This window comes from Lipotes vexillifer, unplaced genomic scaffold (genome assembly GCF_000442215.2).
Source record: "Lipotes vexillifer unplaced genomic scaffold, Lipotes_vexillifer_v1.1 scaffold390, whole genome shotgun sequence".
Classification (NCBI taxonomy): domain Eukaryota; kingdom Metazoa; phylum Chordata; class Mammalia; order Artiodactyla; family Lipotidae; genus Lipotes; species Lipotes vexillifer.
In genome coordinates, this window is record NW_006784503.1 from 2,196,107 (window position 1) to 2,223,674 (window position 27,568).

Sequence of the window (27,568 nt, forward strand, 5' to 3'; positions counted from 1 at the left end):
ATCAAACTTCAGAGCACGGCGAAGTGGTGGGAGGATGCTAAAATTACAAAGGCGTGAACTTCATTCTCAAGTAGCACAGTGGTTAAACATGAGGGCCGTGGATTTCGCTGGACTGGGTCATATCCCGGCTCCAGAACATTCTAGCTGCGTGGCTTTAGGCAAGTGGCTTAACCCCTCCCCTCTGCCTCATTTTCCCCATTTGTAAATCAGAAATCATCCTAGCACCTGAGTCTTATCTGAGTTCATATGATAAAGCACTTAGAACCGTGTCTGCCTGGCTCACGGTAAGCGCTACATAAAAACAAATGCTGTTGCTACCTCTGATTCTGAATCAGCGGGAAGGAACCCAAGCATTAGCACCTTTAGAAGTTCCCTGGATGATTCCGAGACACTCCGAAAAAGTCCGCAACTCGATGTCTACTTATTGCTTGTGTAATTAGGTGGAATCCAACCACCAGATTTCTCAAATTACCAGAATGACTGCTGTCTTCTATTTTGATGAGAAAATGGCAGGTGATAAGCTGAAATAAAGCTCACCAGGGTTTGTGGACGTGTGTTCAGTTTGAGGAAGGAGATTTTGAACCTCGCTGCTGAAGGATGCAGGAGTAGGAAAGACAGGAACATTTCCAGGGCTTCTAGACAGACTTAGAGTCACCCCATATGGAGTCCAAATCCCCACAGCCCTAGAGGGCTGTACGTCCAACACCAGGAAGGCAGGTGTTCAGAACGCTGCTCAGAGAGCTTCAGTCGCCAGAGAAACAGTAAACCAACTGTGTTGCATTACATGCTCTAAGACAGGGAGCCAACAAATGCACATAGGAAGGTTTCTAAAGACCAAGAAGGGTTTAAATCTAACCCTGGGTAGAATCAAAGATCCAAGGAGCTAGAACCCACTGACCCTCAACTGGGCTAGTCAGTCAAGTCTTTAGTGAATAGGATCTCTCCCAGCGCAAGGTCATTGCTACAATGGGCCCAGAAGCCTGGGACACTCACATTACTGTAGGAGGCCGGCCAGTGTATCTCGTTGTAAGGACTGATGAGGGTGTGCTGCGTCTGCAGTGCGTACGGGAAGGAGGTCACGTGGAGCACCACGATGTTGGGGGCCTCCTTCACCTCCTTGCAGTTGAGCAATCTGTCCACCAACCCCACGGACGGGTCACTCTGGGAGTAGAGGTCATGAACAGCGCTACTGAGAGAGCAAAAGAGGGAGAAGAAATGATAAGTGGAATGGCAAGCACTGTCCTGTCATTTGACGACAATCAAGCCGTTGGATCAATTGACAGCGAGCTCCCAACGCTGGCAACAATCGAAGCTAGGGCTCTGCCCATGACTAGCAAAATGAAATTTTTAAATATGACTGCACTTCAGGTACCCGTCAGGGAATCCCCTGAATACTCATGACTTATTAAAAGCTTGGCTGGGGGAACGGTGTCTATAGAGGACTGCTTGCAAGATACACAATCCACCCGCTTCTCTAGCACAGGAATGCTCACCCAGGAGTTGTCAATGAGTCTCGCCTTTTCTCCCTCGGCCCCATCTGATTGTACACCTGCCTCCTTAAATCCTTTTCTCCAACAGTCTACTGATCTTTTCTTTTTTTTTAATAAATTAATTTATTTTATTTATTTATTCTTGGCTGCATTGGGTCTCTGTTGCTGCGCGCGGTCTTTCTCTAGTTGCCGGGAGCGGGGGCTACTCTTCGTTGAGGTGCGCGGGCTTCTGACTGCGGTGGCTTCTCTTGTTGCAGGGCACGGGCTCCAGGCGCACAGGCTCAGCAGTTGTGGCTCGCGGGCTCCAGAGCACAGGCTCGGTAGCCATGGCGCACGGGCCTAGTTGCTCCGCGGCACGTGGGATCCTCCTGGACCAGGGCTCGAACCCGTGTCCCCTGCATTGGCAGGCGGACTCTCAACCACTGTGCCACCAGGGAAGCCCTCCTACTGATCTTGAAATGACCCAAAGAGGACGTAACATGGTAAATTCTCTACTAAATTTTAAAGTATAGGGTCAGGAATGGGAAGCATTTTGGACACGGGGCCGAGGAGACAAGTGCGTCTCAGCCTTTCTCAGTGGGTCAGTGGTCTCAGCATTCTTGTCTGTAAATCTAGGGGGACAGGAAAACATCAGTGATTCACCTTTCGAGTGGCAGGTAGCCACTCTGAGAAACCTAACCACCAAATGAATATTTACAATTTAGCCTTTTATATACTTCAGAATGTTCAAATTCCCCCACGCCCATACATGGACACGAGAATGTAAACCCTTTAACTGGGCGAACTTTAAGGCTCTGGCCAGCCCTGAGCTTCTGACCCTGCGCTAAATCAAAGCCTTCCTCCAATACCCGACCCACAATCTTCTTTCCCCCCTCATCCATGTCAGCGGCAGTGTCTAAACACACAACCCCAAGGCCAGTCTCACGGAGATGACCAATCCTGGTAAACACCCAGGAATCCTGCCAGACTCCAGGCTTGACACCATGTGAAATTCATCTAGATTTATGTTCATTTGAATTGAGAAAGTAAAATCTCCCCTGGGAAGGGCACCAGCTGTGACCCAGGGTATCCAGAGCCAATGGGGCTCCATCAGGAAGGGGCCTGGGCAGAGCTACTCCCATCAGGATCCCTTCCCGGCACCTGTTGCTCTGCCACTGATACCCTCCCTCCCCCACCCCAGCCTGCAACATTGAGCGAGGTGCTTCCCTTCTCTAGTTGCCATAATGGTGCCTTTCAGAGGCTGCACTAGATGATCCCTCAGGTAACTTCCGGCCCTAAGGTCTGAAATACACCCGCAGCATCTGCCTACAAATGCCAAGCCCCCAACACCATTCATCTTTTTAACACTTATACCCACAGTATTATGCATACATATTCATTCAAAGAAGGGAAATGCCAGCCCTGCCATGTGCCAAAGCCAGTCTAACCTCACGAGATCCCAGTGGGCGTGGTCGTGGATGAGGACGAAGAGCGTGTGTGGGTTCTGAAAGGAGTTTTGCAGAAAGGACTTGAACTTTGTCTGCGCCTCAGCATCTAGCTTCAAAACGTACTGCTCGACCCTCTTCTTGGTCATGTGCTCCTTTTCCAAGCCAAGCTCCAGCAAAACCCCTGCAACACAGTGAAAATACAGCAGTAACTCCAAACATGGTCCTGAGTTTTTCACTCAGCAACAGACACTTGAGGAGCATCTCCCATATGGCAGAGGCTCCTTTGCTGGGACTGGAGGCTACAGGGATGCAGGAGGTACGTGTGAGTCAGGGAGGCCGATTCCCATGCAAACGACTGTCGTGTCACTGCCTGCAGGAGCAGGGCCTGGAGGTGGGCCTGCTCCCCAGCGTGGTATGTACACAGCCCACCCAGGGGCACAGCAAAGCTGCCTTCGTGAAGCAGCTGATCCCAGCACGGGTGACTGAAAGAAAGGGAAAGGTCCCCTCTCACCCACCCAAATCATCTCCAGCCTAAATGCCACCAGGCCTTAGGTTAGAGCACTCAGAGTGAACCCTCCAAGTGAAGACATTGACTCTCTGTGTGGTTCGTGTTTAATCCCCTTGGAAGCACAGGGAAAATACATTAAGTTGACGCCAGATATCGGGACATACTTCACTGACTTGAGTGGGACAGAGGGAACGCTTAAGTCACGTTCTACCTTTAAGAGATTATAAAATAGGGGACAAGTCGCTTCTTTTGGGCATCAGTTTCATGAGCTATGAAACCGGGGTGTTAATACGGCACCCTCTACTTTAGAAGTAAAGATGGTGTTAGAATCCAAATCTGAATGCAAACAGATCAAAGCTTCTCCACACAGACTTCACACTTGCCCCTGAAAGGCCCGTACCTGAATGCCAGACGTGGAACAGCGTCTGCTGGTAGGTCACTTCTGAGGGTGGAATACAAATCAGAAAGTCCACCTTCTCAAAGGATCCTAAGTCCAGATTTTGGGTGCTGGAATCTGCGATTGAACACACGTGGGACAGGAGCTTCTGGGCCACGGCCAGCTGGAAGGGCCGGATGCGGTGAGGCTCCAGATGGTAACCTGGAAGCAGAGCCCCCATCAAGGTGAGGTGCACGCCAGCAGATGGCTACAGCCCTGGACCTCTGCTAGGGAATCAAGCAGGGGGCCCCCGTCTAGCACACAAAGTGATGAGAGAATGGGGAAAACACCAATATTCACTGAGCGCCTGCTCCGGGCTACCCACCGTGATGGTGATTTCACACCCTTTTCCTAACTTAAAAATAAAAGGGTGAACAGCACTCGGGGGGCACAGAGGCTGTGACCTACTCCACCTGGAGGGGACAAGGACGGCATCCCGGGGAAGCTGATGCTGAGATTAGATTTTGGAAGAGGTTACAGGTTCTCTGGAAGAGGAGACCATCACAGCCTTTCAGGAACTTAGAATGAATAAAGTATTTCAACAGTGCATCAATAAACTGGAAATCAACAGAGAAATGTGCCATCTCAGGAAAACTGTACAGATGTACATTTCAGGGTAAAATGAGACTTTTATCATCAAAGATTAAAACTAAACTTAGATATTAGGTCTACTCGATTCTAAGGAGATGCCCTGCCCGCTGGAGGTGCCTCTAACTCTGCTTCCTTGAAGCCCCTGGGGGCCCTGGATGCTGCCTCACCAGCCCAGAGCTTGGCCACCAGCTCCTCGGCATCACTCACTTGTGCATACCCGTGTCCCGCCGGCATCTAGGGATGCTGATTTGGTGACAGAGGAGGCAGTAAGTGAGGAAGAAATCTGGCCTTGATTTTCCTGATGAAATTTGTCCAGCAAAATATCAATGTCGCCCTCTGCCCAAAACAGAGAGAATAACAGAAATGGGTTTTCCGTCTCAGTGAAACTCGGCAAGCATCTATGGAACACCCGCTATGTATCAGGCACTGTCCTGGGCCTGGGGCACCAGAGATAGGGTGGCCCATCCTGTCAAGGAGCCCACAGCCCAGGAAGGCAGATGTGCTAAAGAAAATTACATTATGACCCAGAAGGTGCCAGGACAGAAAGAAAGAAGAGCAAGGTGCCAAAGGTCAGGAGGTAGGGGTCTGAGCACATCTTGGAGAAGGAGGGGCCAGCAAGAGTTTCTGGGAGGAAATGGGGTGAGTCTTGTAGGGTGAGTGGCCAGGAAAAGAAGGGAGACGGGCACTCAAGGCATAGGACACACAGAATGAGGCACAGAGAATACACTTCTCCAGTGAGAAGCTTTAAGCAACACAGAGGGGGAGGCAGGAGGGTGATGGACAGAGCCGGAGAGGTACGGAGAACCAGGCACAAGGCCCTTGTGTGCCCCCAAAGGACAGAAACCACAAAGCCGCCACCTAGAGAACCCACAGCCAGAGCAGGAAACAGCCAGCCAGAGACCCCACAGATGGAAGGGCCGCCCACACATGTAAATCCGGGCCAGCCTCAGCAGGTCACGGGGGATGGGCTCCATCCCCTGAGACGACCCTGCCTTTGTGTCTTTCTCATCAATTTATGAATTTGCATCTGTCTCACTACAAGCCTACCTGGACAGAGGGTGCTAAAAAAGGCTCCCAGAGAGTCCACTTTCCCTGTAACCAGCTCAGAATTGACTTCTTTCTGGTACTCGGCAGGGGTGAGAAGGCTCTCAGAAAGAATCCGGGCTTGGTATTTTCCTGGAAAACAAACAACAATTTGGACTGGGCCCTCCGCTTAGAATTAGCACGTGAGCTCCTCGATGGCAGGGTCTGTGCCTGAATCTCTTTCTCCGTCCACCCCGCAAGCCCAGCACCACACCTGGCTAAGAGCAGGGCTTCCTGCTGGTGAAATGAATAAAGGGTACACACACCCCCGGCCCAGTTTAGTAGCTGGGATAATAGGAGGGAAATCCCCGAGTATGGGCTTTGGAACCTGACTCTCTCCCCACTTAACTAGCTGTGTAACCTAGGCTGACCCAGCTTCCTCATCTGGAATTCGTGGCTAAAAGTACCACCTGCTTCGCAGGACTATTGTGAGGATAAAACAAGACAATGTTTATAAAATATTCAGCCCAGTGCCTGACACAGCAGGGGCTCGAGGTTTATCACTAAAGATATTACTCAAGTCAATGTAAAGAATTTATTAAAAACACAGGTGTTTAAGATGAAGGAATGCCAAGAGATCACTGGGACGCTGCAGAGTTACTGCAATCCTCCACCCCTTCCCCCTCCCCCCAGGACATTCTGCGCTGTTTGGTGTCTGTCTCCCCACCAGAACGCACGCTCCAGGAAAGCAGGGACATCACTCCTGTGTCCCCAGCCCTCAGAACAGTGGCTGCACATAGTAGGGCTTCAATACATGTTTTTATAATTAATTAGCTAATTGGCTCATTAACCCACACAACACAAGAAGGCCATTATTTATATTTTTTCATCTCCATTAGGTAATTGAAGAAGCTGAGGGCCAGAGTCATTAAACCACAAACCAGCAGGTGCACGGGGGACCCAGGTTTTCCCTGCATCTATCCAGATCCAAACCTGCCCCCAGTCTCTCTAGAGAAACGGGAACGGCTCACCTTCTATGCCAGGAGGAATGGAATTTTTCCCAAAGCGCACTATTCAGGGCACACCAGGGGCTACTGTGCGCTAAGGGCTGTTACTAACCAGCACAGCTGCAAACCCGGGGCCGCGAGAGGCAAAAGGGGGCGAAGGCAAAGGACGGCTTCTGGGCGTCACCAGACTGCTCTCCTGGCAGCCCAGTGGCGGGGCCCGGCCTCACCAGTGACAGCGATGCAGGAGTCGATGGCGGCACTCCGGCAGGCGCAGATGATCACCACGTAGTTGGTCTTGGCCAGCTTGCCCTCGATGAGCAGGCGGAACATCTCAGAGAGGCCCTCGGCCAGGGAGTAGGTGCACTCGATGATGTGCACACTGTCGTTGCAGGAGCTGGCGGCCAGGCCGGCCAGCCAGGGCAGCTGTGCCGAGGTGACGGGCACCACGGCCCCAGGCGCCAGCGGGACGGGCTGCGGTGGCGCCTGCTGGTACTGCCGGATCTCCGTCAGGTGAGACTCCCGCCAGGAGCGCAGGAAGATCTGCTCCAGGTCCTCCATCAGGGGCACCTGGTCCGCCGCTGGCAACGACAAGGCGGGCGGAAGGGGCTTCAGCACCTGCCCCACGCGGCAACTTCACGCCAATATAACCGGGCCGTGCTGGGGAAATGCGTGTAAACTAACTCTCAAATATCACAACCTAAATGATTAACGTTAAATGGTATGTGAGACAGCTGGGAAATAGAGGGAGGTGATAAAAGCAGCCCTCATCTCACCATCCTAACAGAACCACTACTATTTTTGTGTGTTTCTCCATTTTTTTTTTTTTTTGCGGTACGCGGGCCTCTCACTGTTGTGGCCCCTCCCGTTGCGGAGCACAGGCTCCGGACGCGCAGGCCCAGCGGCCATGGCTCACGGGCCCAGCCGCTCCGCGGCACGTGGGATCTTCACGGACCGGGGCACGAACCCGTATCCCCTGCATCGGCAGGCGGACTCTTAACCACTGCGCCACCAGGGAAGCCGCTCTCCATCTTTTTTTTTCCACGTGCAGGTTTTACACCGTCATAATAATTGCGGGCCTATGACTTCAAGGTGTGTCTGCTTCCCTCACCGTCACGGCACAATCATGCTCACATGACGTTTATGGCCTTCATAAACAGCACTGTTAACGGGCACCGTTAACGTGGAGGCACCATCACGGACTGAGCAACGCTGATCTACTGCTGACCTCTGTACTGCTTCCAGATAAGCACATTTATAAATAATTCTGCAATACACAGCTTTACGTATAGGACATTCCTTAGCCTAAATGCTCTAAATTGGGCTTACAGAGCCAACTAATACATAGCATCAGACTGTGTCCAGACGGTTTAAGTGTCTGAACGTACCATGACACTAATGACACACGATAACCCTGGTTCTACTGCACCCTTAGCTCCACTGGATAGCATCGTTTGGGTTATCATCAGTTTAGTTGAGAAAAGCGTCACTTGTTTAATGTGTTAACTTTGCATCTCTTTGATGACTAGTGAGATTGAGTACCTTCAATGTTTTCTTCCCTACGGTTATTTTCTGGTTGATGTGTCAACATTTCATATTTGGGTGAGCTGGAGGAAAGAACACCACGCTTCGATTTAGAAGCCGTGTCCCCATCCAGCTCCACCCGGCACCAGCTGTGCAGCCTTGAGCTGTCTTAGCTTGAGTAAGAGTGGTACCCTGGGCAAGGGAGGTGTTGATGGAGAAGGTGGGCGAGGTTGGATTCAGGATGAAGCCGGGCTTACTGATGGATTGGATGTGGACTGTAAGAGTGAGAAAGAGAAACACATGCACGTTCTCCCAGATTCCGGACAGTCCTAAGCGGCACCCTCGAGGGTTCCTGCTTACCTGCTCCATCTCCATCTCCTCCGGGTCCCTGAATACTGAGTGTCCCGGGGCTCAAACCCTGGCACTTTCCTCCATCCACCACCCCTCCCAGTCTCTCATCCAGCCTCACAGCTTTAATACAGATCATCACTGAACCGGTGTTTCCTAAATTTATACCTATAGCTGTAACGTCTCCCTGAGGCTCAAGACCTGCACATCCAAATCCTTGACTCGGCCCACCTGGCTGCCCCATCAGCAGCTCAAACTTGAAATTGCCGAGACGGGACTTTTGCTCATCCTCCAGCGCCATGGCTCACCTGGTTGCTCAGGCCAAAATGCAAGTGCCATCTTTCCCTCACGTCCCTCAGACAGACAGCCCACCATCCTGACCTTCAGAATCTCTCCCCTGTGGCTGTTAGTGGTCCAAGCCACCACCTTCCTTCACTGGGACGACTGCACCATCTGGCCACACATGGCAGCCCATGTGGTCTTCTTGAAATGAAAGTCAGATCATATCTGTCCCCTGCCCAAAACATTGCAGTGGTGCTATGGACTGAATTGTGTCCCCCTCAAATTCATATGTTGAAGTATTAACACCCAATACGACTTATTTAGCGATAGGGCCTTTAAAGAAACAGCTAAGTCAGGTCAGAAGGGTGGGGCCCTAAGCCAGTAGGACTGGTGGCACTATAAGAAGAGGAAGCGACACCAGAGCTCACCCTCTGTCCCCACACACATGCACAGAGGAGGATACAGTGAGAAGGCAGCCATCTGCAAGCCAGGAAGAGAGGCCTCACCAGAACCCAACCTTGCTGCCACCCTCATCTTGGATTTCCAGCCTCCAGAAACGTGAGAAGATAAATTTCTGAGGTTTAAGCACGCAGTCTGTAGTATTTTGTTATGGCAACCTGAGCCGACAAATACAAATTGTTTCTCAATGTGTCTAAAATACTAACTCTTGACCTTAGCCTGAGGGCCTACCCTCTCTCTGACAGCACCCTCACTGTCATGTTCTCACTCTGCAGCCGCCCTGGCTCCCACTGACCTGGGGCTCCATGCTCCAGCCCCACCTGCCGCCCACCCATCCTCCCCACTCTGCCTCCCTCAGATCTTCATAAGGCTGGATCCTGCTCATCACTCGGGTCTCGACCCAAACGCCATCTCCTCACAGAGGCCTTTTCTGACAACCTGAAACAACCCCACAATCACATACCCCACCTCCCTCTGCTTATTTTCCACTTGTTTACTGTTTCTCTCTCCCACCAGGATACAATCTCCTTGGGGGCAAAGCCACTGTTTCCTTCCTGCTGTATCTCTGCACCTAGAAGGGCAGGGAAATCATTTTTGAATTCTCACTGTAGATTTTGACCTACTTTAAGGCCTTCCCAGCCCCTCGGGGTGGAGACCACTGCAGTGACCTGATAGCAGAGGCGGTCTTCACAAGGGTTCCAAGAGAGGGTCAGTGATCAAGGCTTGTGCGGTTCCCACCTTTAGCGATTATTCCACCAGTAGTTCCCACGAAATGGGAGGGAGACTCACCCAGCTGGACAAGATAGTAGACGGTCAGCAGGAGCTGCATCTCCTCTGAAATGGGCTGTATCGTGGAGGCCCCATACTGCCCATACGCTCTGGAGATGGACTGGGAGTTCTGGTAGCACGTGTACAGGAGAGGGCTCACGACGACATCATTCAGGTTCCCACAGAGGTAAGGGAAGTGCCCGTGGCCTGGGGGAGGAGAAACAGCACCCCCGCTTGGCCCCTGGCCTCAGGCACAAGGCGTGGTCCCCACATGTGGGCAGTCTCTGAATGCGAGGGAGTGAAAACAGGCAGGCCAGTTGCACCTGGGGTAACTCAAGTGCTCCTTTCCAAGGAAATCTTGAAATCCCAGCCCTTGCTGAGTGTGCACCTGCTCTGAGAACAGACAGGGGCTGTAGCATTTGCTTGTTCATTTAGTCCAATCCCCTACTTTACAGCCAAGCAAGCTCAGGCCCAGAGGGAACTGCCAAAGCTGAACAGCCATCGCCTGAGCTGCTCCTTTGGGCTCTGACTCTAGAAATTTCACGCGGGCAACGCCTACCAGATCTTTGCCGGGACTGCGCCAGCCCAAGTCTCCCCAGCTCCCCATTTTGGATTCTGCCTCCCAGTCTCCCAGAACTCTCTGACAAGCTGAGTTAGGAAAATAAATCACTGTACAGACCAGAGACTCCGAATACTGACAGAACTTGACAAATGCTTTAGCGAACGTTACTAGATTAATTCTGATGGTAACTCTCAGAGGCGGGACAGCCCAGGCCAGTTCTGAATCGCCTCTGCACCATTTATTAACTATTTGACCCTCCGCGAGAAGCTTAACTTCCCTAAGCCTCAGTCTCCACCTTTGTAGAAGGGGGTGGAGAAAATCGAGCCCTCGTGTGGTTGCTGAGATGATCAAATGGGGTTCAGCGTGGGTGTGGTATCTTGTGCTCAGAAGGTCTCCACTTATTCACCAAACACACACTTAGTGGACGCCTGCCGTGTGCTGTGGACGCCTGCCGTGTGCTCTGTACGGGCCTCACACTCGGCTCTGAGGGAAGATCTGGGGACTGGGACACAGTTCACGTCCTCCAGGAAATGGACTCCCAGACCTGAGGGTGCATGAGGGTCCCCTGAAAGGCTTCCTAAAACACAGGTTGCTGGGCCCCACCACAGAGCTTCTGATTCGGATTCTGGGATGGGCATGGGAATTCACACCTCTCCTGAGGTCCCAGGTGACGCTGGCTTTGCTGGTCCAGGGACCACAATTTGGGTAGCATTGTTCACAAGCGTTATGGTTTATAAGAGGCAACGAAAAGAATTACTATTAAAAGAAGGATGTGAAATTTGTCATGAAAGAGGCACAGAGAAGCTACAAGGGGGCCCAGATAAAAGGAATCTGAGGGGCTTCCCTGGTGGTGCAGTGGTTAAGAATCCACCTGCCAATGCAGGGGACACGGGTTCAAGTCCTGGGCCGGGAAGATCCCACATGCTGCACAGCAACTAAGCCCGTGCGCCACAACTACTGAGCCTGTGCTCTAGAGGCCACGAGCCACAACTACTAAAGCCCGCGTGCCACAGCTACTGAAGCCCACACGCCTAGAGCCGGTGCTCCACAACAAGAGAAGCCACCACAATGAGAAGCCTGCTCACCGCAATGAAGTGTAGCCGCCGCTCGCTGCAACTAGCCTCACGCCCAGTTCAAAACCCAGACCTGCGCCCTTCTTCCTGAATATCCTGTCCATTTTTGTTTTAGGCTAAAGCAAGGAGTACCCTCTCGTATTTCGTAATTAAGAGTAAGATACCACCCCACTTTCCTACCACCCTCTCTCCTCTACTCCTACAAACATGATACCAAATAGTGTTCACTCTACTCATACTCTGTAATGACCTATATGAGAAAAGAATCTAAAAAAGAGTGGATATATGTATATGTACAACTGATTCACTTTGCTGTACACCTGAAACTAACACAACATTGTAAATCAACTATACTCCTATAAAAATTTTTTTTAAGTTTATGCCATCTAATAATAACAGAAAAAAGAAAAAGAAAAAAAGAAAAAATAAAATGAAAAAATGAAAAAAACCCCACAGTCTGACCTTATTTAAGAAGGACCTGAATGTGTCAGTGTGTGTGTGTGTGCGTGCGTGTGTGTGTGCGTGTGCGTGTGTGTGTGTGTGTGAGACTCCGTGCCAGCCCACGGTACTGGCCAGCACCATCATCAAACAAGCCCTGGCAAATCCTCACATTTCAAGGGCTCCCGCTTCGTTAGGAAGGAATTTCCTTAGTTGAGCCACAAATTGACCTCCAACCACGTACATAAGCCCACAAAATAGAGGTCAAATCTGATCTTGTTTCATGCTTCTGCCCGGTGACCATGGCTATCTTTGCCCAAAGTCAGATTTCACGGCCCCAAAATACTAGTGGTCACAGGACAACCCGCCAGACCGGGGGCCTGACAAATCGGCAAGGGGCTGATGACCCACCTCTCACCCACGGTGCTCAGCCCTGAGCCTGGTACCATGGCAGGAGCCGAGTGAGGCTGAGAGAGGGACTGATTGAAGGAACAAATGAACAAGCAAATGGTTGTCATGGGACAGGATCGTCTCATTTGGGCTCATCGTAGAAAACGGTGACTAGCTCTGAAACTCTGGTGCCTGATCAGGGGCTACCCCAGTGACCAGTCTGCTTGGTTCTCTCATTGCCCCGGAAAGGATTTTAGAGTTTTCCCAGGAGGACCCCTTGGTGTGGAGTCAGACTGGGAGGACGTGTCATGTTGCCTGGTTCTCGTGCGTTCCCTGGGCTCCCCGACTTCCACCACTCATCACGCTGCTGTACTTGCCTTTAAAGATCACTGGTTTGGCCTTGCATATTTTCAGCAAGTTGTCGGGAACGGACACTGGTTCTCCGGAGGCCACAACGGGAAAGGTGACTGAAGCCGGTCCCACCAAGCCAACCTGGGGCATGCAGGTCACGCCTGTGCTCTCTAGGGACACGCCGAGAGCGTTAGGAAGACACGTCAGACAAAGCATCCACCTCCGGCAGACCTGACGTCAGGCTGGCCGGCACATCTGCTACAACTTGACCAGTTCCCTGTTTATGGGAGCATCCAAGTCCGGGAATCACAGATTCCTGAGGTCAAAAGCATCTTAAAGGTCACTGGGTCCCCCTTCCCCACCAAACAACCTAGTCTCCTCTGAATATCCCTGCCAAGTGACAGGCAAGCCTTTTAAAAAATTCCTCTAGGATCAGAGGAGTCAATACTGTACATGGATCCTGGGCTTTGTTAAGCAAGTCTAATGTACGAGAAAGAGAATCTTTTGTCATGCCCAAGTCTGCCTCCCTAGAACTTTCTCACCAATGCACACAAAAGCACATGTAAGCACACACACACACCACCTGCAGCACCACCACCGCTAGTACCCAAGCCTTGGACTTGGGGCAAGGATTTCGTCACTTACCATACTTAGCTCTGTTCCCACCACCCTGGGGGTAGCCACCATCCGCAGCTGATGGAGATTCTGGAGACCATCCTTTGTGGCGTTTTTTGGGGGGCCCAGAGTTTGATAAGATACCTAGGCCACATTCAGAGTGTGGATTATTAGGTTGTCACTAGGGATGAGCTTCCGTACAACGTTCCCCTGAATTGGAGCACACTTATTTGTAATTTTTTAAGTCACAGTTTCACAATGGGTTTTAGCATCTAGGGGAGTATCTAGGCTTAAGGAAATATCCCATCGACCTTCGTAAATGTTTTATTCCAAAGCTGTGCAAGTGTCTAAGCTTTAGCTCTCCGAGCATTACCTCCTTCATCTTTACAGTGGGATAATAAAACCTACTCTGAAAGGTGGTTTGATCAGGACTGAAGAGAATATATGTAAAGCACAGAGTCTGGGTCCAATAAATGATAGCCACCGAGACCCACATCACCATCATCATCTACACGTCCCAGTAAATTAGTACGTGTTTCTGTAGACAAGCTGCAACTGCATTCAACTTACCGCCACAGTTTCACCACTTGGGGGCAGTACCGATCCACCTGTGCACCTCTCCCCACCCCCGGCCTCGAAAGCTAATTTCAGACTAACAAAATGATGGGGAACAGAAGCTGGTACCCACTGCTGTTAACGAGTCATCCCGGCCCACGGCAGGGAACATCATGAGAATGACTCATGCTCTGTTCTTAGATTATTCAAAGTATCAAGGATTGGTTACCATATTTTTTGGGACCCATCCAACACAAAAGTTCCCCTACATTTAGAGCTCCGCGTTCAACCATGACACATTAAAGTTTAAATTTTAAAACTCTCTATTCCCAGATGCAACCCCATCCCAAGGAAACCAGAACCCCAGCATGTCCAGATGCCTTCTGACGACCCACGAGCTCCTGGTGATTCTAAACCACACCAGGGTTGAGAACCGCCGGTTTAGAGCAATGTTTCTCCGAGTCTGGCCTGAGACAAAGCTGGACAGAACCAGTGGGAGCTTGTTCAAAGTGTCTGCTCCCGGACACCCCTCAGCCTACAGAAGCAGACCTCTGGAAGTGAAAGAAAGCACTTCGTTCACAAGCACCCTGGTTATGCTGAGGTGCACTGCAGTTTGAGAACCATTGCTTTAGAGTCTTTTATAAGTAATCCAAAGTTATTTTCACCTCTTCTTTAGACCGATTGAAAATGAATGAAATGAAGTGAATAAAATGTTAAAAACGTGAAGTTCTTTGTTTGCAAAGAGCTTTCCAGCAGTTGGTCTCCTCTGATCCCCGCAACCTCTGAGGCAGCTTCTGCTATGTTTGTTCCATTTAGAATCATATCTTCACCTCCCCGAATATCTGTCCTCAAGACCGAGAAGAGCTCCCACAAAGACTGAGATGCCAGCAGCTCCTCTAAAAACCACGCTAAACTACCAAAGCAGGGAGGGCAATGGGATTGGGTCTCGGTACTAAGGATGGAAGATCTACAGGTATTTTCTCCCTTTGGGATGCTAACACTAACTGTCTCTACGTGGACTCTAAGCTCATGATTTCTGCCAAAATGATGTCACCAGGAGCTGCCCCTGTGGACCATCTATTTCTGGCCATGTGTCCTGGTAGTGGGGAGGGGGACCCTATTTGGCACTTTGGGGGAGACAAGTCTTCATCATATAGCCCACTTCCTGCAGGCACTGCACATCTGGACCCTGAGCTGGAACAACCAAAAAAAGGACCCTGCACATTTCCTAACTCCCTCCCCCACCCTACCCCCGCCCCGTCCCGCAGGGGCAGCACTTCCGCTGCGAACCACTGAGCGACAGCCCCCAAGCCCTGGTTAAACGCTCGTTGTAGCTTCAGAAGCAGTTTCTTAAAACTGATTCCAGCTCTCCCCAGAGCAGGCGTGAGGCACAGGACCTCTGATGCTCCAGCTGTGCCCTTAACGGTGCAACCACACTCCGCCAACATCCATCGCGCCCTCTGGGCCAGGCTCTGCGGAGTATCTGGGCTCCCGGAAGACACGATGACGGCCCTGCTCCCAGGAACTTCACAGGCCTGACAGACACAAATGGCCGCAGAACAAAGCCTGACACCTGAGTGTCACAAGGAGGGAGCCCTCCTACAGGGAGGAGGTGACACCTGAGCTAATAAGCTCTGAAGGGCAGGTATAGAATGTGGGTGGCAAGAGCCCTTCAAGGGCACGGATGTGTGACCAGGGCATAGAGACAGGATGGGGAGGGCACTGAGCTGTACCCAATGCAGCCAGGGTACGAGTTCTTAAGTAGAAAGAGTGGGGAATGAGCGAGTTCTAAAGGTTGGTTGGGGCCAGATTGCGGAAGTTTCCAGCATCACACTAGGGAACTGGGGCTCTATTTCTCATGCCCTCCAAGGAAACACATTCATTCACCACAGAAGAAGCCGCAGGTTGGGTCCCCAGAGCCAACCTCACAGGGCCCAGGCCGAAGGATATCCTCTGTCCCTGCTGTCCGGGGTGGACGCACCCAGGCCTCAGTGCAGGGAGGGGAGGTACCAGCAGCACAGTCTCCCGTCACCGTCACCAGAGGCTCAGTCCTCAGCCACTGGCCGCCCTAAATTTAGCACCTAGCCGAGAAGCAACAGTCTTGGGAGGAAAAGCGGGTGCCTGCCTGGGGTTCCTCACACTGGGGAAGTTACAGGGATTTGACTCCAGAATGGACACTCTGGTCAGGACTGCGAAAGGTAAGATCCAAGTCAGAAAAGATATCGTTCGTTCTACTAAGAGGGAGACAATTCCCCCACCAGGGGAGTCCTCCGACAGCCATGTCACGGAAGCAGGGAGGCCTGGCAAGCAGGCTGGTGTCTCTCTGGGCCACACTTTCCTTCTCTGTAAGACAGGTTGGACTAGACGGTTTCTGGGCCCTCTTCCAGTGAAGCTCTCGGGTCCTAATGTTGCACTCAGCTGTGTGCACGCAGGAGGGAGGAGAGACGTAAGACTGGCCTATTAAATGGCTCCAGGGAAGCACGGAGGGAGAGCACCGAACGTGGGGTCCCCGGACCGCTCCGACTCTTCCTCAACCCACAGCCTCTGCTCCAGCAGGAGGCCTGCTTCACCCCTTCACTCGCTTTCCTCACTCGGACCCTCACCGCCTCATCCCTCTCCCTCACTTCCTCCCATACCATCTCCAATTAATGCGTCCCCAATTGTCAGCTGCAACTCAGCTGCCACCTCCGCCAGGAAGCCCTCCCTGAAAATACCAGCTCAGTGATGGTGTTGATGCAGGTGGCAATAATGGCGCCCCTTAGTGAGCTGCCAGTTGTGCCCTGAATTTCCATACAGCACCTCATCTAACCTCCAACTGCCCTCAGAGCAGAATTCTCATCTCCTGATGAGAGAATGTTTAGCCAGGAGACTTGATCCCCTGACAGAGCTGGGTTTTGAATTCCTGTTCATCTGATTCTGGAGCCCCTATCTTCCCATGACACCACGTGGCCCCATTTCCCCAGAGCTCTCCAGCCCTCATGGTGGGCGGCCCACAATGCGACAGGTCACCCGCCCATACGGGGCTCCCACTGTGTCTTGGCAGACACACCCACCACCCAAGTCGGGGGCCGAAGCCAGGGCCCCCCCGGCGCCAGGGCCTGAGCACAGCCCCATGGACTCAGGAGGCACCTGCTGACCTGGCCTGACTCTCCTTCCAAGCCCCCCAGTTCCAGGAGGCTTGGGGGCCTCGGCACGGGGGCTCCCCCATCCTCCCACCCCGCCACCGTCGACCCAGAGCAGAGTAAGGCCACCGAACAGGACAGGCAAGGCTACCTAAGGCCGAGGGACGCGGCGCGGCGGACGGGCTATGCTTCACCAGCGGCCGGTGCTTCGGGGAACCTTTGCCGTTGAAAACAGCCGGACCCACGGCTGCGGTTAGTGAGGCATGATCGGAGGCCGGTCCTGACAGCAGAGACAAAGAGGGGAGAGAGCAGGGCACTCTGTGAGCCCAGCAAGCAGGAAATGACTCTTCCTCCATTCTACAAATTAGCCTTTCACTGATGCGGCCCGTCGGGGGTCAGAACCCTTGCCAGAGTGATTCTGCCTCCCCGGAGAAAACACACACGGACAGGCACACACGCATATGTGCACACACAGGCACACACACTCCTGCGTGTGCTTTACTGAGCATGCCTGGTGAGAGAAGGGCCAGCGGGGCCCCTGGATTCCGGGAGCACCCTGGCATCTGCTCCACCCTCCTTCCACCTTCCCGTTCACCCTCCTGAGTTCAGGGGCATGTCAAACATGCTCAGGAAAGCAGTCAGGTTTGCCATCGCCCAGATCCAGGCTGCCCACAGAGCCTGGGGCTCCCTGGGCCCGAGGAGAATTCTGGGGGCAATTGGGGGCTGTGGTCTTCTAAGTCACCCACATCAGCCAGAATGAACTGGAAGGTACTTCAGACTCAGGAGTAGCACAAAACATCTCCTGTGTTGAGGCGGCGTGGTGAGGGGTTAAGGGTGGGTTCCGAAGCCAGACGACCCGTGTCTGAGCCCCAGCTCTGCTGCGTACTTGCTGTGCAACCTTCCTTAACTTACGTCACCTCCCATTGTTCTCATCTAGACAATGGAGGTAATAATAGAGCCACTGTGAGGACAACGTGAGTTAACAGAAGGTCATAAGCACAAAGTATTTGCTATTACTATCATCGTACTCAATTCTTACAATCACCCTGCAGATTAGACAGAAAAGATTTTCTCCATCTGTACGGATGAGGAAACGGAGATTCAAAGAGTTAAAATGAGTGGCCCCAAATCACTTGGCTAGGAGGCAGCAGCACTGGAACTCACACCAAGGTGTTCTGACGACAAAAGCAGTGATCCCTCCAGCTGCCAAGGTGTGACAGGCCCCAGGTGGCCCGGGCACAGTGAGGACAACAGCAGACACCACGTGGAGCGGGGGACACTGTGCCTCTGGCGGAGAGTGTGTTCCCAGCCCAGGTGCAGCCTCTTCGCTGTGGACTGTGAGTCACATGGGGCAAGGGCCCGGGTCCCCTCGGCAGAGCCCCTGGGCAGGAGGAATAACGACCACCAACCCACCAGAGGCCTTGGGAAGGAGGCTGCTATCTCCTTGATATCAGCTGTCGTGCTTATCAGGTCTGTTCATCATGGTAAATGCCAAGTTCATGAACCAGAAATGCCTGTATCAAATCCTACTGCCCGTGAGATCCTACGCGAGCATCTTCGTGCCTCAATTTCCACGTCAGAACATTGGGGAAACTAAAGCCCACTCCCGGCACGTCCGGCGCTGCTCCATCATCTCACCTGCCTGCGGTGCTCCCAGCGGGATGCTCGGGGTCATCCCGGGACCAGGCTCGCTGGAGAAGGGAGCTGGCAGCCCAGAGCTCTCCAGCGGTGGGAACAGAGAGCTGGAACACGCACTGGTGGATGCCTGCCGGCTTCTGAGCTCTGCGGGGAAGATGCACACGTGAAAACCAGCCCACTGCTCCTCCCCAGCAGTGTGAGATGACTTCCTAGACCGGAATCTGTCCTGTAGGAGAGCCAGCTACAGAGATGACCACAATGGTGCCAAGGCCATCCTAGTCTCTTCGTCCGGGGAAGGAGGGGATGTGACATGCCCCAGGCTCGGTGCCAAAGGCAGGGGATCCATCTGAGGGACAACTCTTCTGCCAGGAGCAGGAACAATAGTGACCAGTTGGGAAAAAGACAGAAACACATGATACAAATGAGACCTTCCATCGCCGCCCTTCAAGTCCAAGGGAAGAACAGAGCTTTACTCAAAGGTAATGGAACAGCTAATACCATCCTCCAGCCCCTAAATCACTCTCTGTCTGGAAGATTAACCCCCAGGAGTACTTGGTCACGGCAAGTGATCAAAGGCTCTTATCTGGTCCCACAAGGGGAAGAACCACTGCCTCCCCAGGACGTAGAAAATGACAGGCATGTATGCAGTAGGAGCTCAAGAAATATTTACTGAGCCATGCAAGAACAGGAGAGGGGCGGGGAGAGGAGTGATGGGAGGGGACAGGGGAAGAACGTCCAGAGCCAGCCCCTCCTGAAGCCCTCTGCTCTACTTGCAGAAGCTGGCTGGGAGATTCCAGGTGACCAGAGTGAACCTACGCAGACAAGTGAGGGACAACAGTCTGGCTCTCCCGGGCACCTCGCGGAGACCGATCCTAGGACACGTCCCTCCCCAGCTGTTTGTGGGGGGATGGGGGGGGATCTCAGAGAGTACCTGGGCCTGGTAAATCCAGCCCCTCTGCCCCTATAGTCTGACTGCAGCCATGAGAACATGGGGAGAGAGAGAAGGGCGGAGTGTGGCCCTTTCCTAAAGCGGGAGCCCACTCACTTCTGCAAGGACCAGCACCGGGAAGCTGGTCTTTCTCTTCACAGCTAACAGGCTGTGGGGCGGGAAGGGGGCCTATTTGAGCTGAGTTTTCTCTAAGTCAGGGTTTCTCAACTTTGGCGCCATTGACTCTGGGTTGCACAATTCTTTGGAGGGGTGCTGCCCCAGGCACTGCACGATGTAGCAGCATCCCTGGCCCCCACCCACGAGATGCCAGTGGCTCTCTGCACTCATGATGATCAACAGTGTCTCCAGACATTGCCAAATATCCCCTGGGGGACAAAACCACCCCCGGCTGAGAACCTTGCCCCAAATACTTGCCACAAGAAGGCACAGCACAGTGCTGGCCCTGTGTCAGCTTTGAAAGCTCCCATACAATTAGGCTGACACTATAAACTAGATGCCCATAGTGCAAAGCCGCGTTATAATTTCTCAGGACTGTAGCATCTGGTTTATAGTATCAGCCTAACTGTATGGGAGCTTTCAAAGCTGACACAGGGCCAGCACTGTGCTGTGCCTTCTTGTGTCAAGTATTTGGGGCAAGGTTCTCAGCCGGGGGTGGTTTTGTCCCCCAGGGGATATTTGGCAATGTCTGGAGACACTGTTGATCATCATGAGTGCAGAGAGCCACTGGCATCTCGTGGGTGGGGGCCAGGGATGCTGCTACATCGTGCAGTGCCTGGGGCAGCACCCCTCCAAAGATAAAAGTAGATACCATATGACCCAGCAATCCCACTACTGGGCATATACCCAGAGAAAACCATAATTCAAAAAGACACTTGCACCCCAATGTTCATTGCAGCACTATTTGCAATAGCCAGGTCGTGGAAACAACCCAGATGCCCATCGACAGACAAATGGATAAAGAAGATGTGGTACAGATATACAATGGAATATTACTCAGCCATAAAAAGGAATGAAATTGGGGCATTTGTAGAGACGTGGATGGACCTAGAGACTGTCATACAGAGTGAAGTAAGTCAGAAAGAGAAAAACAAATATCGTATATTAACACATATGCGGAATCTAGAAAAATGGTACAGATGAACCATTTTCCAGGGCAGAAATAGAGACACAGATGTAGAGAACAAACGTATGGACACCAAGGGGGGAAAGCAGGCGGAGGGGGTATGGGATGAATTGGGAGACTGGGATTGACAATATATACACTAATATGTATAAAATAGATAACTAATAAGAACGTGCTGTATAAAAAAATAAAATTCAAAACAAAAAAAATTTCACAGGGCTGACGTGTTGCCCAAAACCGCGTCTACTGCAGAGCAGTCTCGGCCCAGAGTCGTGCCGACAGGCCCCTGGCTCGCCTGGAGGCGCCCCCTTCTCACGCCCCACCCCCTTAGAGCTGCTCACCTGAGCCTTTCCAGCAAATGAGAGGCCCTTTGGTCAGAGCCCCTTGTGCGTTGCGGATCAGGTAATATTTCAAGTGTTTCTGCTTCTTGGGCTGGGTGGTCACCTTCAGGTTCATGTGGCTGGAGAACTCTGTGAAGTAACAGAAGCCTTTCTTCCCACAGCCAACGCAATTCCCAGAGAAACCTGGGGAGGAAAAAACCATGACCATCCCCATCTTACACCAAAGTCCCTCCAAGTGATACATCGTCCACTAGGCATTCACATCCTATACCACACCAGCAGGGAAGTCCACGGGGCAAAGGTCCCTGTCGGCTCCTGCTGACAGGGGTCAAGATGACCTTGATGCAAACAGGAGGACCAAGTGGACTCATCGTAGAGCTGAGCCCAGGCAAGCTTGGAAGACTGAACTCGCTTAGGGGCCTATTTAAAGCCTCTGCGTCCTATGGCACAGGACAAGAACTGTCCCATTCAACTGTCTACACTGACCAAGCACCTGCAATAATTTGCTGTGCCCGCATCTCCTTCAGGGCTGGCCAGCCACAGAATCTCAAAGCAATCAGACCCCTGAGACTGGATGCATTGGGAGTCCTCTTCAGAGTCCAAAGTTCCCTCCAGGAATCAAGTAAGTTGATCCCACGAGTTGCAGAGGAGAAATCAAGAGTCCCACCATGCAAGGCCAGGGCGGTGGTGGGTGAAATCTATGGCCCCAACAGCCGCGGAGTGGAGACACTCGGCTAAAACGCGGTGGTCTATGTCAGCGTCCTGCTGCCTGAGGCCAGAGGGTGCCTTTCTGGGAGATGACAGAGTTCAGCTCTGAGGCTCTGGGAAGGCTGGATTTACAGAGGCAATGACAAAACCACCTCCCATGAACTATTAAAATCCAGAGAACGTGCTTGAAAGACCTTTACATACTGTAAAGTCTATTCAAACTGGACTCAATAGAACTGTTGGTTGATACCAGAGAAATGTGATGATGTAGGTTTTCTATCTGGTGACCCTTCTGGTTTAACTTCACTATCTCACAAAGGTCTTCCCTATGACCTTGCCGCGCCCACTGGTATGTCTGGTTTCTAAGGAGCAAGGTCCTTCCGCAGGAGAGACCCTGAAGCTGAGACTAACTTATTTTATCATATGCTCTGGCTGACAAGTTTACAAAGGGCATTTCAACTTAGGCCAGGAGGACCATGGGGTTCTGTGTATAAGCTCTGATTTTTTTTTTTGGGGGGGGGTACGCGGGCCTCTCACTGTTGTGGCCCCTCCCGTTGCGGAGCACAGGCTCCAACGCGCAGGCTCAGCGGCCATGGCTCACGGGCGCAGCCGCTCCGCGGCATGTGGGATCTTCCCGGACCGGGGCACGAACCCGTGTCCCCTGCATCGGCAGGCGGACTCGCAACCACTGCGCCACCAGGGAAGCCCTAAGCTCTGATTTTAAAGCTCTGATTTTAAAGGGGATAATCCTGAGGCCTCCTAAGCTCTGATTTTAAAGGGGATAATCCTGAGGCCTCTGGCTACTGTCCAAAATAACATCAGTTTGTGAAGGTTCAAAACATCTCTCCACAGAGAAAGAAGACATCTATATTACAGAAACCTTCTGGGTTCTCTGACTGATTTTAAGCAAATTTAATATTCCTTAAAAGGCACTAGAAATAAAGACAAATCTCTTGGTCTAAAAGGCAGGCACAGGTTAGTTTATCCTTCCAAACTCCTATCCCCTGTGTACCAGAGAAACAGATAAGGTACCAAAGAAATGCCAGCACCATGCTCTATGTTTATGTGTTGTTAAAGGGACAGGGAGGAAACTGCCACGCAGAGAAAACCAACAGCCTTCCTGCCATTCACTGTCACCCAAACAGGGCACTCAGCTTAACTGACACAACCACCAGTCAGTCAGGACGGCAAAACCTTCCTTTGGGAAATGAGAACCAGAGAGGCTAAGTAGTTGTCCAGTGTGTAGATCCAGAGAGTGATGCATGGATTCTAGCATGAGAATGGAGTGTAGACCCAGAAGCATGGGCTTCAAGGCTGCCCCCAATGGCCTCCCCGCATCCTTGTCTCCTGCTTTATCTCCCTTTCCTCCCACTACTATGCCGAATTCCCAACTGGACTTTGTATTGCTGACAATTCTTATACCTTCTTCCGTAGTGTCAGAGCTACTGAAATTTGTGTGTTTTTTCCCCCATAAATAGCCCCATGCTTCCAAAGGACCGGGAGCATGGTATGTCTGTGGGGAGGCATGGGTCGTGTCTGTGTGCGTAAGTGTGTGTATACAAACTAGTGCCTGACACAGGAGAGGCAGCAAATATCTGGAGGGAACAGGAGAGAGCAAACAAGATAACTATCAAAGTGCACACTTAGCATCTCCGCATACATTTTGATAGGCTTTTGTTTCCTAATGTTCTGTTTCTAATGTTTTCTAACTTTATAATCTAATGTTTTTATTTATTCTTTGGTCTCCAACCTGGGCACCTTGAGATAAACAGCTCAACTGCCATCTAAGAATGAGGCCCTGAGAAAACTTCCACGCTCCCTGGAAGGGATTCTGACCCTGAGGGTTGAAAAGATGATGAACAAGAAGCAGAACTGCAAAACCAAGGATGCTCAGAGCGCTTCACCAAGGCCAGCACTGCCATCCCTTTCCAGAAATAGCTAAATAGCTTACAGGCCTTTTGTCCTATGAGAACTGTGGACTGTGGGACCATGGCTCCATTCCAGAAGCAGGGAGGGGAGCCACAGATGAGAAGGGGCTCCTCCTTGCGGTTCAGAAATAAAAGTGGAAACCCTGGCCCTTCCAGGACAGTAAGGACAGGCATACCTCGTTCTATTGCCCGTGCCTCTGTTTCTTCATATCTAAATGCTAGGTAGCAACACCTCACTCACCTACCTCATTTTAACTAGAACAGTTTCTCGCACATGAGAAGTGCTCAGTAAAGTAGCCGCTGTCAGGTTCATTTGTTGCTGCTGCTGCTGTCTTTCTCCAACTGGCAATCCACCCATTTATCATGACCCAACTCCATCACCACATACTCTGAGATACTCTCCCATCCCTGGGACGCGGCATGTCCTTCGGAATCCTCTAGCGCCTTAAGCCCTAGGCTGGGACCTGCTGCACAGAGATTTCTGTGGCCGTGGGTGCGATCTCCGAGCTGAGTCCTGGTTGGCCTGTGTCCTCCCACAGGCCCTGAGCTCCCAGGAAGGACCAGGTCCCACTTGGCTTTGGTGCCCTGGGCTGAATTTAAAGTCCACCTTCAGTTTGGGGTTATACATTCCATAAATGCTTAATTATTTGCGTTCTAGATGCACAAAGAGCTTGTTTACTCCCATCTCAGAAATGAACAGTCTGGCTAGATGTTTTCTTCTCCTATGTCTTAGCTATCAGCCAATTTCAAGGAATTACTATCAAAAAACTGAAACACCCATCTAGGTTTTCATTTTTTCACTTTCTCAGACCAAATCCCTCAGTTGATTCAAACTCACTAAAACAACGTTCCCTTCATTATAAATTACGGCGGGGCGGGGGGGGGGGGGGGGGGGGGGGGAGATCACAGCTCATGACCGGTTGCTTCCCCCAAGATATTCCACAGCCTCCACTTTACAGGTCACTAAAATTGCTGAGCCCCGGCCCCCAGTGGGCTGCAGGGCCACCGCGTCCTGTGCAGCCATCAGGGTTAATTGCAGGAAACCTAAACAGCGCCAAGTGTGCAAGCTGAGAGCATAAAGTTGTTTTAAAAGAAGAAAGCATCGGTTATTACCAGCCGGCCCTTGTTACCCACCTCCGATGGCTTTTTGGCAAAGCAATTAACAAAGACCCCGCTTCCTCTAAGCTCCCCGCCTGAGGGGCTGAAGTTGTTCCTGGGCTGGTGGCGAATGAACTGAAAGATTCTTGTCTCCACATTTCGAGACCCAGAGCCTCCTTGATTTACTACCCTCGCAATTCCTTTACAGTCACAAAGGGGAGGAATTCAGGCAAACCCCCAGCCATGGCCAGATCAAACACGAACCAAGTCACCAGGCCACCTTCCCCACTCATTTTGTCCTAAGCGGCCTTGATAAGAAAATTAAATCTGAGACACAATGACTCTGTGAGCTTCCTTGGTAGAGTGAATTTTCTGGATTATTCTTGCTTTCAAAAACTAGTTACGATATCTATTTTACACATGGTAGGGCATATAGCTAGTGGGAACCTGCTGTATAGCACAGGGAGCTCAGCTCGGTGCTCTGTGATGACCTAGCTGGGTGGGATGGGGGTGGATAGGAGGGAGGTCCAAGAGGGAGGGGATATGTGTATACATATGGCTGATTCACTTCGTTGTACAGCAGAAACTAACACAACATTGTAAAGCAATTATACTCCAATAAAAAAGAAAGAAAACTTCTTAGTGGGAGGCATCTTGTGCTGGCATTAACAGCAACGGAGGGGGGGGGAGGTCCCAGAGGGAGGGGATATATATATACATAGAGCTGATTCACTTCATTGCACAGCAGGAACTAATGCAACGTTGTAAAGCAATTATACTCCAATTTAAAAAAGAAACAAACCAGTTATGATACAGGCCATTTCAGAGTACTGAGTAGAGTTCCCTGTGCTATACAGCAGGTCCTTATTAGTTATCTACTTTATATGTGGTAGTGTATATATGTCAGTCCCAATCTCCCAATTTATCCCTCCCCCACCTTAAGAATCTAAAACACACAAAAAAAGAGTGGATATATGTACATGTATATAACTGATTCACTCTGCTGTACACCTGAAACTAACACAACATTGTAAATCCACTATACTCCAATAAAAATTAAAAAAAAAAACAAAAACCAGCTACGATCAGCCCACGGACCTGCCTTAAGGGAGTACTGGCCACAACTTTTTCTCCCCCGGTCGTTGCCCCAGACCCATGTCCATCCCTCCAGTGAGCGTTGTCTGCCGTGTTTCAGAGTTTACACACCACTGTGTCCCTGCGGCCCTCGTGGCAGGAACCACTTGTGTTTCTTCTCTGGGTCAATCCTCACTCTCCCCTCCCCACCTCCACCCTTCGGTCCTTCGCACAGAGCTTCAGACATAATACCTCCTCAATAAATCGCCACTGCGGTACGTTTACCTACCCAGCTTTGGGGGGCTGTATCAAGCACAAAAGTGAGGTTTAAATGTTTGTACACGTGAGAAGTGCAGAAGGAACTGGGGAGCAGGGGAAGCCAGCTTGCTGGGCTCTCAGTCCAAACCTCACATCTCCCTTGATTTTGCTCTACTAATGGGGGAGTGAGCTGAGCATAGGGCCAGGCACACAGAAAGAGCTCAATAAAAGTCCAAGCAAAGGGGAGCCAGGCTTCATAAGGCTTCGTCTCAACTCTGCACTGCAGCTGGGACCCCCTGGGCCAGCAGTGGTTCCAAAGTGGTTCCACAGCTTCCCTAGACTCACCTCGACCACGTACGGGACCGTGGGGTGTGGTACTTAGAGGGTACAATCTGGAACCAGGAAGACCTGAGTTCGAATCCTGACTCTGTTCCTTTACTTGTGCGCCCTTGGGCAAGTGCATTAACAGGTCCAAGCACACCTATCAAGCCAGGATAAGAATGACGGGCTGGTGAAGGGTAAAGCAAAGGAGAGAACGGTAGAGGGTGCCCGGCCGTCCCTTAGGACATGGCTGTCCAGGAGGCAGGGCCACACGCTCGGCCTTCGTCTCGCCCTGCCTCGTGTCTGCTGGCTTCCGACAGCATCTAGGACAGGGTTTGGATCGCATTCCTGACACAGTAGGCACTTTGGAAAGGTCTGACGAATACGTGTACAAAAAGAATTAGTACTGATGGGCTTTCTACAGGAAGGTAGTCAGGTTTTCAAAATAACTCTTATTTGCATTCCATTCCACAAAGAAACAGCCCACAGAGTGATGAATAAACAGGGTTGTGTGACACGCTGATGAAGAGGCTCAAAGGTGGCCTGTCCCCCAAGGGGACCAACGGCTCTCCTCGTGCCCACCCGCCTTGCGGCCGGAGCCGCAGAGAAGAGCAGAGGAGGAACTTACCAAGAAGGGCGTTGTGTCCGTCGTCATCCGGCAAGAACCTCTTGTCAACGGCACACACCAGGAGATGGTCCGGCAGGCTGGGGGACTTGGCGCCCACCAGGAGGAAGCCCGCGGGGACATCGATGGGCTCGCTGGAGATGGAGACGAGACGCAGGTCCTTCCCTGCCTGGCAGAACCCTAGGAGGGACGGACAGGCTCACACGTTGCCCAGCGAGTGGCTCCCACAGAGCCAGGATCCACGCGGGCAAAGGGGTGACAACAGTCTGGTCTCGTCAACAACCACCGTGCCGCTGGACCTGGCTGACTTTCAAATTAATTCCGAGAACACTCTTAAGTGCATTACCCTGACATGCTTTTCACTTGCCAATTACAACCATTCACAACAATAAAGTGATTAGGAAGAATAAAAAATTTTAAAAATTAAATTCATTACTCATGACACTTAACCACATGCTGCTTTTATGACTATCGGTCATAAAATATATATATCGGTGTCACCGTATAATACACATTAATGTAAAATGAAGCTCAGCAGG

At 51.5% G+C, this 27,568-nt stretch overlaps 1 protein-coding gene across 1 annotated transcript in view; it reads right to left on the reverse strand.

Moving 5' to 3' along the window:
* Positions 1-27,568, reverse strand: part of GREB1 (growth regulating estrogen receptor binding 1) — a 70,002-nt gene that overhangs the window by 34,273 nt on the left and 8,161 nt on the right. Inside the window, exons 3-15 of the mRNA XM_007456907.1 lie at positions 27,033-27,209; positions 21,018-21,200; positions 18,605-18,748; positions 17,118-17,246; positions 13,320-13,433; positions 12,701-12,844; positions 9,882-10,067; positions 6,710-7,060; positions 5,500-5,628; positions 4,660-4,788; positions 3,826-4,023; positions 2,918-3,098; positions 994-1,189 (exon numbers count right to left, since the gene is read on the reverse strand). Coding sequence (XP_007456969.1) covers positions 994-1,189; positions 2,918-3,098; positions 3,826-4,023; positions 4,660-4,788; positions 5,500-5,628; positions 6,710-7,060; positions 9,882-10,067; positions 12,701-12,844; positions 13,320-13,433; positions 17,118-17,246; positions 18,605-18,748; positions 21,018-21,200; positions 27,033-27,209 — 2,261 coding nt within the window. The remainder of the gene's footprint in view (positions 1-993; positions 1,190-2,917; positions 3,099-3,825; positions 4,024-4,659; positions 4,789-5,499; positions 5,629-6,709; positions 7,061-9,881; positions 10,068-12,700; positions 12,845-13,319; positions 13,434-17,117; positions 17,247-18,604; positions 18,749-21,017; positions 21,201-27,032; positions 27,210-27,568) is intronic.